At 31.7% G+C, this 19,169-nt stretch overlaps 1 protein-coding gene across 1 annotated transcript in view; it reads right to left on the bottom strand.

Moving 5' to 3' along the window:
- Nucleotides 1-717: 717 nt before the first annotated feature.
- Nucleotides 718-19,169, bottom strand: part of LOC134692154 (kinesin-like protein unc-104) — a 107,395-nt gene continuing 88,943 nt past the window's right edge. The window contains exons 39-46 of the mRNA XM_063552593.1: nucleotides 18,711-18,814; nucleotides 15,348-15,493; nucleotides 14,533-14,868; nucleotides 13,269-13,393; nucleotides 12,560-12,800; nucleotides 10,715-10,834; nucleotides 8,046-8,164; nucleotides 718-7,681 (exon numbers count right to left, since the gene is read on the bottom strand). Of these exons, the coding sequence (XP_063408663.1) occupies nucleotides 7,642-7,681; nucleotides 8,046-8,164; nucleotides 10,715-10,834; nucleotides 12,560-12,800; nucleotides 13,269-13,393; nucleotides 14,533-14,868; nucleotides 15,348-15,493; nucleotides 18,711-18,814 (1,231 nt within the window). The 3' untranslated portion in view covers nucleotides 718-7,641. The remainder of the gene's footprint in view (nucleotides 7,682-8,045; nucleotides 8,165-10,714; nucleotides 10,835-12,559; nucleotides 12,801-13,268; nucleotides 13,394-14,532; nucleotides 14,869-15,347; nucleotides 15,494-18,710; nucleotides 18,815-19,169) is intronic.

The following is a 19,169-nucleotide window of genomic DNA, read 5'->3' as shown; positions in this document are numbered from 1 at the left end:
GCACCTCTTGAAATAATGACGTCATACAACTATCACTTTCCATTGTGGTGTCAGATATTTTCTCAAGATTTTGTGTTGCTCAGTAATAGCAGACATATAGCGATAACATTTGTGAAAGATTTATATCTAGACATTTTGGTAATGATGAATATGGTATTTTAACTTTTTCTGTTTTCTTGTGTTGGCTGAGTGGTTTTAATAGTTCATCTACAGCAATCACTACAATTGAGAATGGAAATTGGTAATGTGTCAAAGAGACAACAACCCAACCATAGAAAAAAACAACAGCAGAAGGTCACCAACAGGTCTTCAATGTAGCGAGAAATTCCCACACCCAGAGGCGTCCTTCAGCTGGCCCCTTAACAAATATTTACTAGTTCAGTGATAATGAACTAGCCTGTTACATCTGTAGCCCACTCATTATATTGGAGGTGCCACTGACCTTGATCTTAATTGACAAGGATTTTCAGTTTTCCTGCAGAACTTCTCTGGTTTACTTCAGGTACTGAGGCTTCCTCCACCAATAAAAACCTGGCTGCAAAGAAATATCCAATAGCACTGATAGTGGAATAAAACAAAAACAGTTAAACTTGGGATTGTTTTGTCATTTAATTAAGGTTGCTATCTTGTTTTAATGTTAAAACATCTACACACCGTCTTCCTTTTTTAAGATTGTTGCATTAATTTTTCAATACTTTAAAAACTAAAAAGAAACACTTTATTAGTTTGATTTTTTAATGTCTGCAATATCACATCAACAAAAAGCTGTACAGATCACAACTGTTGCCATGGCAACAATACATAAACAATAACATCCGAGGAATATTGCACATATTTGTATACTGTTATGTAAATACATTTTGTAAATAAATGTGTAATAAAATAATAAACAGCAAATAATATCATTGTACTTTGATCATCACAAGTTTTTTTTTAAAGTTTTGACTACAAAAAGATATGTTCCATGGTATAAAAGGATTTTAAATAAACACCCATGAAGAGTGATGAAGTGGCAAGAAAGAGATTTTTAAATTTCTTATCTACAAATGTAAATACTGTTGTCCGAAAATCAGATATTTTTGAAAAATTTTCACCTTTATACATCAGGATTCAATTGTAACACAAATGTTTGTCCAGTGGAATTTTGTGTTAACACTTTCCTCCATGGATTTTTTTTCTTACATACTTGATTCGCATAGGATTTTTTCAATAAAAAAAAAATCATCAGGTTTAAAGTATTAATGCTCTGTGAAAATGAACATTTCATCAATGAAATTCAAATCAGATATTCTCATGAATATCCTTTTCATATTGGATACATTTTTTTTCAAGTCTGATGCAGACATTTTGTAGTCAAAGTGTTTCAACTGAGGTCCTACACAGGCGTCATTATGGAGTAAAGGGGGTGGCGTCAAAAAGCGTCATTATGGAGGAAAGGGTTAAGCTCATGAATCAATTGCTGACAACATTTACCATACATCAATTCCTTTAAATGCATTTCCGTCAATGAACACAAATTGGAAATCATCAATCACTGTCTTGAAAGCCACAGGGCAGAATATCCAGTAGCAATGCTTAATTTTGGATAAATAACTTGCCTTTTTATATCATAAGACACTAATCTGTTCAAACAAACTTTCAAAGTCATTAATATTGTAATGAAAATGTCACAAATATATAGCCAGGTACAATATATTTTAGTAGTCAAAACCAAATGGAATTCTTGTCAAAATTCTAAGAAATTAAAACTACAGGACTGTTGTGTCACATTTTCCTAAAATAAATTTTTAAATATCCATGTTGAATAATTGCTTACTAGTACAATTTAAAAATTTCTTAGATAGACTTTAAGTTAGAATTCATGTAGATATACCTGTATTAAATAAAGTCAAATTTGTATGCCACTGTGGAAAAAATCACTTTGAATTTTTTGTCATACTTTAACAATTTAAGTGAAAAAAATATCAATTAATACACACGTGATTAACAATTTGAATTAAGACACATTAAAGTTATTGAAACCAGGTTCATAATGAAAGTAGACATTTTTAAAGATTTTAGCATTTCTGTTCAAATCAATTGAAAACATTGTTTACTTAATGCCAAGAATTCAACTCAAAACGATAACCTACAAACTAAATAATGTTTGAAAGTAACAATAATTTGTTCCATGCATGATACAAAGAAGAATAAATAGATAACATAATTCTATATGTGTGTAATATATAGATAATCAAAATTTAATACAGTTATGAATTTAAGTTTCTTATACAACAATTCACCAGATTACAAGCTATAATATTTCTATGTAACATTGAGTACCCCCTGAATACGAAAAAACAACCTTGTCGAATTCAAGGTTGTAACTTAACCTTGAAACTTTTCAAGGTCATTTCTTAACCTTGATATTATACAAGGTCATTACTTAACCTTGACATTTTCAAGGTTATTGGAAGAAGGAACTGTTTGTACATAGAGTAACATACAAGATTTCCACACAGTATTAATGTTTTCTCCTTTTGGAGAGTTTTTCTTAAAAAATTATAATCACAAATTTATTTTTTGATATAATTATCAATCTAGGATTTAAACGATGAGTTTCCTTCAAATGTACATTCTATAATTAATTATTTAACTGTTAACATTTTTTGAATTTGTACAAGATTATCTATTTTTTTTTTCACAAAGTCCAAATGTAGTTGTTAATGACGACTTAAAATATATTTTTTTGTACTGTCATTGCTATCCTACTTCATTTAAATCTCTAAGCTGGCAAAAAATATAAACAAAACAAGCACCATGCAATTAATTACCATTCAATTTAATTTCTATGTGTTTTAAACACAGAAACTTCAAGACAATTAAATAATTATCTCCCTTGGGACTGAACTTTGAATTCTAAAACACAAAAAAGTAGACAAATTAGAAGCATTAGAAACAAATTTTTCAGTCAATGTAGTTTATATTCTTTATTTCAGAGTCTAAATGAAAATGAATATTTTTATTGCTCTTGCACCGAATAGAAAATAATGTGGGCCTGTTGGTCAGATATCAATGATAAAGAGTTTCTATAAACATTCAAGTTTTGTGTATGCTTTTCAAAATTTGACCCAAAATGTATTTCTATCAGAACCAAGAAATCCTGACTAACTAGAGCACCCATATATCTCAAATAGTCCTTTGGGTGTATGAGATATCAAAGTTCCAATTTAAATTTTGTGTGGTTGTAAGTGGAAGTTTTCGGAAATTTTCAGTTTTTTTTTCTTCAAGGAGTTCTTATATTTTAGAGGTAGATTTATCTTATGACTATTTGCTTGTTCATGATATGTAAGCAACAAAAAATCACTACAAAAAAAATCACAACACTAGCATAAACTAAACTGTCGCATGGTTAAAAAAAATCTTTATTCAAGCCAAAAATATCAAATAAAATATAATTTTGTGATGAAAATTATCAAGTTATAGGATAAGGATTATGCACACACTGGCATTTAAAATAAAAAATAAAAAAATATAATGGATCAAAATCATTTTGAATTATATCTGGGAATTTAAAAAAACAAACTTTTGTTTTAACCTATTTTTTTACCTTAATACACAATTGAACACAATTTACTACATTCTATTTTCATTAATAAATTAGCATTTACAATATCTACATTAAAAGCTTGGTAAAAAAATCATTTGGCACATTAAAGCTTAAACTTATAATTGGAAAATCTGATTGGAAACATTCTGTATCTATAACTAAGAACAAAAGAGTCAAAAACAAAAATGATAAGAATTAAGCCCAAATAAAAATTTCATTCTCAAGTTCTGGATTACATTTTAATGAGGTATTCCCTAAACATTGCTAGTGAATATTAAGCATGAAACAAAATGTATCTACATAAGAAAGCCTGTTATACACAAGTTATGGTTAAAAGTTTTATCAGATAGTTGTTTTAATGAATATAATAACATTAACATGTGTTCATGGACTGGCCATGAATGTAATTATGAATGAACACAACAATCTAGCAAGATAAAGTAAGCTTCATAGAAACAATTTTATGACACCATGGAAAAATCTGAAACATTTTCAAATGTTTTATTTTAGCCATGACTTTCAATGTCATTTTTTTTTTAAACAACTTGGTCTGAAAAAGGATGGTAATTTTTTCATGAAGCTAGAACCTTGCAAAGGGTTAATACTCATTGTGTTAGTCCAAAATGACCATCAGACTTTCAAGTCTTTAGTGGAGACTGGTGCTCTTGCCAGTTATACCAAATATTTTCAGCTGTGCCTAAACCTGACTGAAGTCAACATTTTAAATCAATATTAATATCACAGCAAGCTTGGAATGACAATTTTATCTGAGTCATACCTGTCAACTGACCCGTATTCTGTGGGTGACAGCGAGAATTTCACTCCCTAGTAATAGTTTCATGCTTTGCCCAGCTGGACTTTTACCAGACATTATACAAATGACCGGAATATATGACCATTTTGGAAGCCCTGCTCCCTAACCTGGTATTTTTTTAATTCTGGTCACGTCGTTAAATAACCCTTGATTTAAAAAAAATGACCAATTTTCACCCAGATTTTGGAGCTTTCAGATTTTATAAGTACATGTATTTACAGTCAAACCTGCTTAAGAGACCACCCGTATCAAACAAAAACCTGTGTTAAAAGACCAACAATGTTAGATCCCTCTATAGCACATTTGAAATAAATTGAAACTGTATTAAAAGACCACCTGTCTGAAGATACTACTTTTTTGCTCTCCCTTTAGTGGTCTCTTTTAAAACAGGTTCGACTGTATTATCATAAGTTGACAGGTATGCAAAGTTGTATTTGGCCATTGTGTTATAGTAAAAGTTCATTGGTAAAATTCATTAAGTATATCACTCATAACATTAACAAAAGTGAATTTCAAACAAAAATTTGTTCAGTCTTTAAATCGATTCAATTCTTGTTTTACACATGAAATAACGTACTCATTAATGCGTTCACTTAATATATTTTGCATGTTACATTGAAGAATATTTTGGTTTATAAATTGACAAAATTAACAACAATACGAGCTACGATGTATATTTCATATAGACTACTCTATTTCAAAGTGAAATACAAGACTAAAGTTTACAAAACAACAGTGGATATTTAATTTCTATAATTTATGTTTTTTTATTACAATGAAAAAATACAATGAAAAATTAAACCATGATGTTGTCATGTTTTAACTAAGAAGTCATGATATTCAAAATTCTCGCTTGATTAAGTTTAATACTTTTGGAAGCTAGTTTTCGAATGATTATGATTTTATACACTGCGTACCAGTGCTGAGTTGATAAAAACAAAAGCATGTAATCTGCAGGCTAAATATCTTCAAAACATGCATTCAAATTATCATGTTAATGGGAAAAGACTTCATTTGTTTCATATCTTATTCCTATTTATTCAACACATATACTTTTTCATTAAAATTTACATGATTAAACAAAAACTGAAATTCTTTGATTACTTAATCTGAAGAATCATTTTAAGTTTTTATTTCATATCAGAGTAGTGTGAGAATTATCTAAAGAAAATGTGATTAATTTAATGATACTTCCTTACATGGCATTCAGAATCTTAATAAAATCACTTCCTTACATGGCATTCAGAATCTTAATAAAATCATATCAGAATTTTACCTAGCTAATTCTCACACTTACAAATATCGCTGACAATAAAAAAATGCTGATTTAAATGCTAAAAGAAACAAATCTTTTAAGACATTTGTTCTTATGCAAAATACACCAAAAACATATTTATGCAATTAAGTAGATTAGTACAGTTTCGTTTCTTAAAATACAGCGAAAATTATTAAGACATTACTTTTTTTTCTCCTATTTTTGTAACAATTTTACTTGAAGTAATAACAATAATAATATTAAGATGAAATATTTACAACATTAATCTTTAAATGATAACAAAATGTACATAATAACAACTAATATCTTTGTTCTGAATTTTCCATTTCTATACACAACTTTTTTAGCACCTGGCAGAGTTACTTCCCTTTAGAACGAAGTCATATTTTAAATAAAATTAAACACCTTAATCATATTCAATGGACAATGGCAATTCCATGATTTCAAACATTACAAATTTCATCGCAAACTGTTTTTCTTACATCATCTACTGTGAAAGAAATTTTATTCAAGGAATATAGTTTAAATGTGTTTTGTGATTGATAAAAACCTTGCATTTCAATAGTGCATTTTTGTTTTGAGTGATTTGAGCAAAGACTGAAATTATAATGACTTCAAAAACCATAACAATGGCAATTCACAAACAAAGTTACATTCACATTTTACACATCACAGACATAAGAAAGTTTTCATGGTCATATAATGGACATTGACCAATATCAGTAGGGTTGAATAGATTTATATCATATCTATTGATAAAACAAGAATGTGTCCACAGTACACGGATGCCCCACTCGCACTATCATTTTTTATGTTCAGTGGACCGTGAAATTGGGATAAAAATCTTATTTGGCATTTAAATTTAGAAAGATCATATCATAGGGAACATGTGTAAAAAGTTTCAAGTTGATTGGACTTCAACTTCATCAAAAACTACCTTGACCAAAAACTTTAACCTGAAACTTGCACTAACATTTTCTATGTTCAGTGGACTGTGAAATTGGGGTGAAAAATTTAATTTGGCATTAAAATTACAAAAATCATATTATAGGGAACATGTGTAATAAGTTTCAAGTTGATTGGACTTCAACTTCTTCAAAAACTACCTTGACCAAAAACTTTAACCTAAAACTTGCACTATCATTTTCTATGTTTAATTGACCGTGAAATAGGGGTCAAAATCTAATTTGGCATTAAAATTAGAAAGATCATATCATAGGGAACATGTGGACTAAGTTTGTAGTTGATTGGACTTCAACTTCATCAAAAACTACCTTGACCAAAAACTTTAACCTGAAACTGGAAGAAACGGACGCACAGACGAACAAACAGATGTACTGACGAACTAACGAACTGAGGCACAGACCAGAAGACATAATGCCCCTCTACTATCATAGGTGGGGAATAAAAACATAATTTTTACCAATTTATTACAAGACTAAATATTTTCATATGGAAAACTTTCTGATTATACACCTCCATACTGGAGGATCACATATATGTATAACATTAACTCTAACACTACATTTTTATTAACAGTCAAACCTGCTATAAAGGTCACACCTCAATTAATTGAAAACCAATTTTGTCAGGTCCCACTGTAGTAATAACAATGCATTTTCAACCTCAATTTAAAGGTCACCTTTCATGATGTATTTTATCGGATCAATCTGGTGAACAATGCAGGTTTGATCGTACCTTATCATGAATTTTCAGAACAGAGATATATAAATTCATAATCTAATGATTTTTTACATCAAAGCTTAGCTTCTATATTGCACATAACACTGAAATATTGAGATCACATGAATACAATATCTTATCTAACATGATTTTGTATTTACAATTAAAATGGAATTTCCACAAATCACAATGACGATTTAAATTAACTGCTGTTCTGTAATAACCTTTCAGCCAATCAAATCAATGTTCTATAAATATCACACAGCAATCAAATCTTCCTTACAAAAGTACAGGGTCTTTACGTCTAGACAGAGTAGACCTGAAAATATATTAATGATAAGATTTTTATAATTATGAAAACAGTCATACATATGCATATCTAAAAATAGGAAGATGAGGTGTGATTGATAATAAGACAACTCCCCCAAAGAGACAAAATGTCATAGAAATTAACAACTATAAGTCACTGATTTGCATTCAACAATGAGCAAAACCCTGACCACGCAGTACGCTATAAAAGGCCTGAAATGACAAATGTAAAACAATTCAAATGAGAAAACGAAAGGCCTGACCTATGTATAATATAATGAACGAAAAAAAATTATTTCTGTTGGCCTTCCAACTTCCAACTCTCTATTATTTGTATGGTATAACCTCAATATCAGATTTTACTGGATCCATACCTGATCTGGCCAGCAAGAAGAGGATTAATAGCATATAACCAGTCATGGAAGTCTTTATCATCCAAAGTCTGCATCAGGAATCCACGATGTTTGGTTAACACGGAGAATGTATTCCTCGTCTACAAAATAGATTATAATCTTTATATTGCATAACAAGAATGTGTCCATAGTACATAAATACCCCACTTGCACTATCATTTTCTATGTGGAATGGACCGTGAAATTTGGATAAAAACACTAATTTGGCATTAAAATTAGAAAGATCATATAATAGGGAACATGTGTACTGGGTACAAAGTTTCAATTTGATTGGACATCAACTTCATCAATCAAAGTGATGGAAATCACTCATGGAAAGATTAGAAGAGTAGTTTGAATTTTTTCATATTAAGGTATGGTGGTGAAAAATGAACATGTTACCAACTATCCTTGTTAGACATAAATCTAGACCAACAGCTAAAACTTTAACGTGTCAACTAAAAAAAATTGAAAAATGTTGTTTTGGGGCATTTTGTGAGTTGAAATATATGGCATTGAAGATTAAAAGTTTTAGAGTGCCTTTTGATCACAGGGCAATTTTTAAAGTATTTTTAAACACAGGGCATTGATTGTAAAAATGTACTTTTTCAAAATAAACCAATAAAAAAACTTATTTTATTGAAATGTGGATTCTTTCTTGATTGAAAAAATATATATTCACTTTCAATAAAAATTCAAATGACTAAAATAGACATAAGGATTGATGGGAAATAAACTAATAAACAATGGTTTGTTATAATCAAAAGATTTAAAATTTTAAAACTGTTTCAAGCCAATTTCAAGATAAAAAAAAGTGTACTAATTTAATTGTTGATTAATTACAGATGACTATTGGAAATGTATCAAGTAAATTAAAGAACTTACTTGAATACCTTTAATATATATTCATATTTATATTTATATTTCTTTTTTTTTTAAAGATCTTGTTAATTAATAATTTATCTTTCAGATATAATTTACAGAATCACTTTATGTAATGTAGATTAAAAGTAATTTGCAATAAATAAATCTATCATCCTTATAAATATCAAACATCTAATATACACATTTGTGTATTCAATTATGAGGCCAAATACTTGTGTATTTAGAATAAGATGTATATTGAGTGGTCTATATAATTATGTAAGACTGAGGTTCAATTTGATTGGCAGTTTCGGAGGTGGGGCATTGTAATTAAAGGTCCACCTTGTCTCTGATTGTTTAGTGATAATGACAGTTGTCAATCATACTAGTTGAATCAATACCCACTTACCTAATCAAAATGTTTTTAAAAAAGCCTGCACATCAACACACCTTGATGACATACATTCTTGAATGAACCACACCAATAATATACCCAGTTTATATGTGTATTATGTGCACATACATGAGAACCATAAGGAACTATATTTCAGTGTGAATACATTTAGTAACAGTAGCTAACCTGTCTTGTTGTTAGGGAGGCCAGTGCCTAAGTAAAGATTTAGAACAAGTTCTAATCTTTCCAAAAACTACCTCGACCAAGAACTTTAACCTGAATCAGGACAGAAGGTCCAACGAACATCACACAAATGTTTTATAAGAAATCATTAGTTTGGCATTAAGAATAAGGGGAATATTAGATTTTGTATTTAATGCTCAAAGTGACAAGTCATGGTCAGTATAAATAAATATATTGTATCTCACTGTCTCTTGTCAGGTGTGTGTGTTTTAATCTTAATGATTTTTAAGGGGGTAACAAAATCAGAGACATAATGTACTCTGACAAAATTGATATTCCTTTTAACTTGATAAGAGTTCAATTCCAAATTTTATTTTCAAGAAAAATAATTTGAAAAACCTGGGTGTTGTTTAGGAAATTTCAATTCCAAATGTTAAAGTCCAAGTGTTTTAGAAATATATATGCAACTATAAATAAATCATCAAAATTCCAATGATCTGACTTCTAGATAATCAAGACTGACAAGGGACCGTTTCTCTGTAATTTCCTCATAAAAAATCAGATGATTTTGATGCTGAAATATTTAAAAAAAACCTGCTGCTACGCTACTTATATTGTTGTGTTTAGAAACGTGACCTATTTATATAAATATCTGGGGAAAGCTGATTCCATATCGAGTCAAGGTCAACAATGGCTGCAGATGAATGTTGGACACTGACAAAGTATTATGATCATCTTGAGAGGTGGACCATACGGCATACACTTTCCTTTACACAACTGTTTTAATAATTAAAATGAGTCCTCGCCTATTTGTTTGATGAAGGTATTTTAGCGGAAAATACATGAATATGATTCTTTTTAAATAGACTTCTCCTCTTAAAAGTTCCGCTTTTGACGAATGCTTTACTTAAATTAAATATTTATCTTACACGTATTTACGGAAAAAATACAACAGAACAGTTCATATATTATTCACTTATCGATGTTTAATCAATAATTGCACGACAGCTCCAGGGAAAGCTTCAACATGTCGGTTTACGAAATGTCCGAAATGACAACAAAAAACATGCACTTTTACTGAAATCAATTCGGGCGGGTGACGGTCTAGTGCAATTTTGATAATGTCATAGAGACGCTCAATCCAGTTCAGTCCAGATGTTTTAAACCAATCACAATATTTTTGAAAATATTACCCAGAATGCCATCTTACCTTTAACAAAGACTGTTGGTCTTCACTGTACTCTATCTGGGAAGTGGCTAGGTTAATAATGGAACGTTCTACTGGGTCCTTCTCACTATTATATATGTAAATATAAGGTCGTCTAACAACCTGTAAATTCATAGAAATATTTAAATCAGAAAATTTAAGATTATTTGCACAAGTTCAAAATTCAAAATTGAACTACATAATAAATTAGAATATAAAAATTATCCTTATATGAAAAAAGAGTGCACAAGCTGAAATGTCTCACCTTCTTTACTTATCATTGATATTATGTTGATAGTCCTAAATATAAAGCTTTAGTACAAATGTCACATAGACTTAACATTAACCAAGAAAACTAAACATTGACCAATGAACCATAAAAATGAGGTCAAGGTCAGATGAACCATGCCAGGCAGACATGTGTAGGTATAAAGTCTTCCATACAACAAATGTAGTTGACCTATTGCTTATAGGTTAAAAATAAATTGCTTTGCTGAGCGCAGCCTGATAGGACCACAGCCTGATATGACCGCAGAGGTTAAACCCTGAACAGCTGGGGCAAATTTGGACACAATATTCAAGCTTGATACTGTCTGAATTTGGATTGTGATCAAATTTTTGACATAGTATAGGTTTTTGACACAAAATAAATGTCAAAATCTTACAAATCTATTACGCAATACTGTGCAATTATAAATTCTTCTAAAAAGTTTTCAAAAATTTGAAATTTGGAAAAATTTTGTAATTTGAACCCCTTAAAAAAATGGAACTCCCCCAAAACGTTTTGAATCCCCCCTTTCAGCAATTACCCCAAAACCCAATCCCAACCTTTCCTTTGTAGTATGGAACCTTGTAGTACAATTTCAGAGAGATCCATACTATCAAACACAAGTTATTGGCCAGAAACCTCAAAAATGCTTGTTTTTGGCCCCTTTTGGTCCTTTATTCCTAAACTGTTGGCACCAAAACCCCCAAAATGGATCCAAACCTTCTACTTGTGGTATTAAACATTGTGGTATACTTTCAGAGCAATTGAAGTACTCATACACAAGTTATCCTGAAGTAGAAAAATGCTTGTTTTGGGCCCCTTTGGGCCCCCTAATTCTTAAACAGTTGGAACCATCATCCCCAAAATCAATCCCAATCTTCATTTTGTGGTATTGAACCATCTTATTAAATTTCATAGAGATCCATTCATCTAAACTAAAGTTATTGTCCAGAAACCAAATGTGTTGTCGGACGACGCAGACAATGACATCATACCATTATACGATCCCAAATTTTTTTTTGCAGCCGTATAAAAACAGACCAAAACACAAAAACTTAACACTGAGCAATGAACCCTGAAAATGAGGTCAAGGTCAAATAAAACCTGTGTGACTGACATTTAGATCATAAAATATTTCTAAACACCAAATATAGTTGACCTATTGCATATAGCATCTGAGATATGGACTTGACCACCAAAACTTAACCTTGTTCACTGATCCATGAAATGAAGTCACGGTCAAGTGATAACTGTCTGACCGGACAAAAGTCACAGGCTAGACAAAAATTAGGGTAAATATCAATATTGAAATCAGTGAAACTTGAAATATTGACTTCATGTAACTTCTTAACAAACAACTTGCCTATTCTATATGTATTACTGGATTTACTGAATTGTTAATTTATAATCTTAATAGTTGCAATAATTTTCATCTAATTCCAAGAAAAAAAACTAAGAATGCCAAAACAAAACATAAATGTGTGTTTACTGTCCCCTGCTGAAAAAAATAGTGTCAGTAGGTTGGCAAAAACAAATTTGGGGGCCTAATTCCTTTTGTTCCACTGATATGTTTAACTTACCACCCATTTCTTCATCCATCCACTGTGCTTCTCTTCCAAAAAGTTCAGGTAGCCTTTCTTGGAGACAACAGGACTAACTCTAACCTCCTCAATGTAAGGAACATGTAGCCTGTCTTCCCCATCATGACGGTTAGGTTTTATGGGTAATGACAACTTCCTGTCATTGACATCAGATGAGGAAGATGATAATAAACTATCACATGACTTTGACAGTTGGATTGATGGCTGACCTATATTTGGTCTGAAAGTGAAAGTAGGGAGAATGAAATTGATCTGATAAAAAACTTTGAAACATAAAATTGAAATTCTGAAAGTTATTTTACACTTAACCAACTATAGTATGACTGTTGCAATGTGATGCATTTTTGTTTCCTTTATAAAATTCAGACTTGCTATATTCTGAGAAAGTCATATTCTAAAATGTTTTATAAAATATGACTAAAGTTATACTTTTTTTTACATTTCACATTCATTTCCCCAAAAACAAAACAAAACCAATCATAAGTAAAACACTAGAGTTATGACTTTCAAATCTTCGAAAAGACTAGAAGTGCATTTTGTATATTTTCAAAAACAACAAAAATAGCATACTGTGGATTCATTATTATTCCTGGGTTGCCAATTTTCATGGATTTTGTGAGTATAGGTAAACCTCAGATTTAAATGTTTAGTGAAGTACAAATTTTCTGCAATATGACTGAACACTCACCTAAACATTTCTGATGAAGCAGAAGATGTAATCATACTACTACCCATAGAATCAGTCACACTGGTTATAACATCACTGTCACTCGAGGCTGAGGTTATACTTATAACAGACTCATTCATTGGTGTCTAAAAATAGAAAAAAAAACGTGTCATAATATGCTCTTTTACATGAAAACGATAAAAGATGCTGACTTTAGTTTGCCTCTACCTATTTTTTTTCTTGGAACATTGTGCGCAAAACAGATGAAGTAGTCAAGTTATTTACATAATCTCATCAAAAAAGCTATCTTTTTGGACGAGACGATACTTTTCCTATCCAAATTATACTTAAGTTGTAGATTTTAAAACAAGCAAAATCAATAAAATTTAACAAAATATATGAATTTCCTCTTGATTTGTTGAATGGCTGCTAGTCCACTGTAAAAAAAAATCTTTTTTCTTATCATATTTTTCTTTAACTTTATTATATATCATATAGTAACTTTCAAACATGCACTTATATTTTGGTCAAATAAAGGTCTTTCCCCATTTTGATAAACCACACTGACCTTGACAGGAGGGGGGCTTGTTGGTAATCGTCCATACAGGATCAGTCTCAGACATTTGGCCATCAGTTCTTGATAGACAACACTAACCTTGACGGGAGGGGGACTTGCTGGTAATCGTCCATACAGGATCAGTCTCAGACATTTGGCCATCAGTTCTTGATAGACAACACTAACTTTGACGGGAGGGGGACTTGCTGGTAATCGTCCATACAGGATCAGTCTCAGACATTTGGCCATCAGTTCTTGATAGACAACACTAACCTTGACGGGAGGGGGACTTGCTGGTAATCGTCCATACAGGATCAGTCTCAGACATTTGGCCATCAGTTCTTTGTCCTTATCCCCATCTGTAGTAAATACAAACAGACTACTAACCTTGACGGGAGGGGGACTTGCTGGTAATCGTCCATACAGGATCAGTCTCAGACATTTGGCCATCAGTTCTTGATAGACAACACTAACCTTGACGGGAGGGGGACTTGCTGGTAATCGTCCATACAGGATCAGTCTCAGACATTTGGCCATCAGTTCTTGATAGACAACACTAACCTTGACGGGAGGGGGACTTGCTGGTAATCGTCCATACAGGATCAGTCTCAGGCATTTGGCCATCAGTTCTTGATAGACAACACTAACCTTGACGGGAGGGGGACTTGCTGGTAATCATCCATACAGGATTAGTCTCAGACATTTGGCCATCAGTTCTTGATAGACAACACTAACCTTGACGGGAGGGGGACTTGCTGGTAATCGTCCATACAGGATCAGTCTCAGACATTTGGCCATCAGTTCTTTGTCCTTATCCCCGTCTGTAGTAAATACGAACAGACTACTACATCTCTTGCCCTTCTCGGCTTCGTCTTTCTCCCATTTCTCCATCGATTTGTCATCTGCTTTTTCTTCTATTTTCTCTGTTTCATTTTCTTTATTTTTTAAGTTTTCTTTGGCCTTGGCTTTGTTTGTGACTTCTTTGTCAAGTTTGCTTAGTTCTTGTGATTTGTTTTGTTCGGCAAGTTTTTCACGGAGATGTAACACATGTCTGCACCGTTCCACCTTAAAACAGTCAAATAAGACAAAATTGACAAACCTGGTTATTACCATGTTAACAAAATTGTACACATTTCATGTTTAGTATACCATTCATTGAGTTTTATGGGCTAAAAGTCGCCATTTGTTATCATAATTATTGTTGGGTTTTTTTAAAGTAAATTTTTACACAGTGTGTAATTGCAGAAATGAATAGTGACAGGAAAGTTTGCATGTTCCATCTTGTAATTAACAGTATGAGAACGTCATTTTCTTGTTTTGCTACAAATCTTCCTTTCCCTTGACCTCTGATTGGATTTTAGTGAAAAATGCAGGATAGAACATATGTTTGTATTTTCTCACAATTATCTTGTTATCAATATCAATAAAAAGTGAAAAACGTTTCCCCCAGTTTTAGTTTGTTACCCTGATTTTGTTTTTTGTCCATAGATTTACGAGTTTTGAACAGCGGTATACTACTGTTGCCTTTATTTATAGAAGCTTACCATTTCTAATCTTGTGAGTTTCTCTAGCTCCCACTGGTGATCAAATATGAGGGAATCACCTCTGGGCCTCCATCCGTTTAAATTCTCCTCCCCTCGTACATATGTGGCTGAAGTGTCCAGAACCTTTCTCTGTCTACGCTGAGCACCTACAGAATCAATACAGGGTTAGAAAGAAAAGAAAATATACAGTCAAACTTCTTATAAAGATGGCCTCTTTTATGCCAAAAAAGTGTTGCGGGAATTTCTCGCTACATTGAAGACCTGTTGGTGACCTTCTGCTGTTGTTTTTTATTTGGTCGGGTTGTTGTCTCTTTGACACATTCCCCATTTCCATTCTCAATTTTATTGTCATTTTACAATCTCCTTGACCTGCTATGTTTTATTCATGCAATGTGAACTTCAATGAAAAGGTCACCTCTCTAAAAAGGTGTTTTTCTCTGGTCCCTAGAGTGACCTAAGTATGCAGGTTTGACTGTATTGTAAAAGCAGAAATTATAGAAATGGTGTGCTGAAGCCTGCCTTGCAGGTGTGGGATTGTGTTGCTGTGTTGGACCTTAAATGGTGGCCTTGGGCTGTTTAGTCAGGTTTTTGTCACTTTGACATACTCCCTATTTCCTTTCTGAATATTAGGCTTTATATTTTTATATTTACGTAATATAAGTTTGAAAGTTTAAAATTTGAATTAAACAAACATTACTTCAATTCAAAAGTGTGAGTTTTTTTAAGGTAAATTGGATATCCTTTGCTTATTTCTGCTTTACTCCAGTATTGAGGTAATAAATAGATCATATCTGCAACAAATTAAATGTTCAATAAATCTTCAAACTTTGTAAAAAAAACCAACATATAACTGACAGAAATTACACAACTGTAATAATTAATTCACATCAAAACCAATTGACTGTGGATTAAAATTATTCATGAGGTATCAATTTTCTTAGATTTCATATTTAAATGGCAACCCAATTCATGTATTCTTCAAAAAGTTAAAATTTCTATATTTTTGCATGGAGGTTTTTGCAAAATCATAAAGCAAGTTTCCAAAAAGTTTTTTTTTCTCAATCCACAAAAATTGATACCCACAAAAATAATTGAATCCACAGTTTTACAATAAAAAGAATTATCGCTATTTGTGCATTTTTCCTATCATCTTTTTTTGTGATAATTTTCATATCATGCATCTCGCTTGAGATGGAAAAAATATCGCTAGAAACTAAGGAGGCCACATGGCGTTGCTAACGAAATTGACATTGAAATTGACAACGTCGTCATAGGTAAAATAGCGATAAACAGATTATCATTGGTCATCTCAACTCGATTGCTTTTCTCACTTTCGCTGTACCAGCTCAAGCGAGAAAATCAATCTCGTTGAGATAATCAACGATACTCTATAAGTCAACATCAATAATGGTACACAACAAATGGAATATATTACAACCAACATTATACATCTATGTTAACTAATTATCTTGCAACTGATCATATAAATTTTACCTAGAGATATTTGAACTTGAATTCAAAATTTTTGTTAGATTTTTGTCATTTCAAAAATTTGAACAAGATAAATTTTTCAAAAAAAGTTTCTGTTTTTAAATTAATAAAGATGTCAGCTTACTTTTGATGACCTTTTTGTAGATGGTCTGTGTTTTATATAATCAATCTAGGTTTTACAGCTAATTTCCGAATGCATGTAGAACAAAACTTTGGTAAGTTTGCTTGCTTTGTTTGTATATTGTACAATCAGTACGATAACACCCAATTAAATTCAAATATGATATATACAGGTTAAACTATGCCTATATAAATTGTTTAAAGATGTCAATTCTATTAGCAAAGCTTGTTTAAACAATTATACAAACAAAGCAAGCAAGCCAACCAAAGTTTTACTTTGCAAGCATTAGGAAATCAGCTGTAACACCTGGCATTTTTTATAACAGATCTCAAATAAAATAGAAATGACTAGAAAATTGGTTCACACTTACATGATTTTGGGTTTTAATAACACAATGGTTACATGTAGATAGTTATATATATTTGTAAAATTTATACAAGGTATAAAAAAAATGTTGACACAGATCAATTGAGAAAAGACAATCTGAGAACTGATGGACAGCAAAATTGTGAATACATTCAAAGTTGCTGGACCATGAGCAAGGGGCAAGGCCTCAAAATTATGACGCACCCTTATAGACAATATCATTGTCCATAATAAGTCGTTCCTATCAACCCAACTTAACATTGAAAATTGGCAATTGGTAATGGCAATTAATTGAAAGTCACTAGACCATGACATACAGGGGCAGGGCCTTAAAATAGGTGTCAAACTGATATTAACTGATAGTAATGCAACTTTATAGAAAATATCGTTGACCTATCACAAGTTGTTTCTTTCAAGCTTACTTAAGCAGAAAACTTAACAAATGTTGATGCTAAGGATGCTGACATAGCTGCGACAATCGAGATGATTTTTTTGTCACAGGCCCGTAGCCAGGAATTTCCAAGGGGGGGTTCGTTGGACTCACAAACTCAACTTTAACAGTCACAATTCAAACAGAACAATGACTTTAACAGTGCTTATTTGTTTTCAAGAGGGATTCATCCGAAACCCCCTGAACCCCCCCCCTGGCTAAGGGTATGCGTCACATGCTGTCTCAAAATAATATGTGCAGAAATAGTCACGTTCATTTTTTAGTATTGGAAACCCCAAAGTTCATTCTGATCAAAAAATTAAAATAGCAAGAGCACTTCATGTAATGTGGCAGACCCTGTGGCAAAGATGGCAGAAATTTCTATCAAAATATCTTTTCAGGAGTTAATAAAGCCTGTTGCAGATAAGATTTTAATAGACGAACGTGATCTCTTTGTGTCTCTATAGCTTTGCTGTCAGGCATTCCAACCAGGCACTAGACAGAAAAATAATGTTAAGACAAAACTGAAATAAGAAGGAATACTGAAAACAAGATGAAAAGGAGAAGATAATTTGGTGTAAAGGGATATAAACATTGAATTGCAGCTGTATATATACCATTATAAATCAATTTCTTGTCAGGTGAAATTTTACAATTTTAATATTTCACTTTTTTTGCTATTTCAAAAATCTATTTACTTTTTTGTATTCTAAATAAACAAATAGAGTACTAGAATTTCTTTTTATTTCTTTTTTTTCAAACATGGCCTCTTTTAAAAGCTAACTAAAGACTAATATTTAAAAGCAAATTTGAAGCAGTAGCTATATCAATTCATAAAATAAAGCAGAATTTCATCAACACTACTTAAATCTTCCTGGTAAATAATTGGCAAATGCTGCAATCCAATGCTTTGTGTCCTAAGAATATAAGGTATAACATAAAACACAACACCGACCTGGACTACCTGTTTCAGACGCTTTCCGTAAGTACAGCTCATATATTCCACTCACTCTGTTAGCATCTTGAGATTTTAACCCGCCAAATAAACTTCGTAAAGATCTGAAAGGAGAACTAATGACAACATTCTATAGTTAGTAACAGTAATGGCTGCTTTGATCACATGACCAGTGAGTGATTGCTGCCTTCTGACTGTTTTCAGGACCTGTAGATTATGTAGCGCCACCTTCCAGCTTTATATGAATGCTAATTATAAACTTATAAAATGTTGAACATATCCATATTAAATCATATCTCTGAAAAAAGCACTACAAGCTACCAACAAATATAAAAGTTAATATAAATAATCCCTTGATGCCAAAGTTGAAGGGTCTGCATCTTTTTGCATAAAAGTGTACATTTCTGTGGATAATTTTTCTTCAATTATTATGGCTTTCTGAGAAAATTGTCTTTAAAA

This window comes from Mytilus trossulus, chromosome 12, assembly GCF_036588685.1.
Source record: "Mytilus trossulus isolate FHL-02 chromosome 12, PNRI_Mtr1.1.1.hap1, whole genome shotgun sequence".
Lineage (NCBI taxonomy): Eukaryota > Metazoa > Mollusca > Bivalvia > Mytilida > Mytilidae > Mytilus > Mytilus trossulus.
This window is presented reverse-complemented; position numbering and strand designations above follow the sequence as displayed.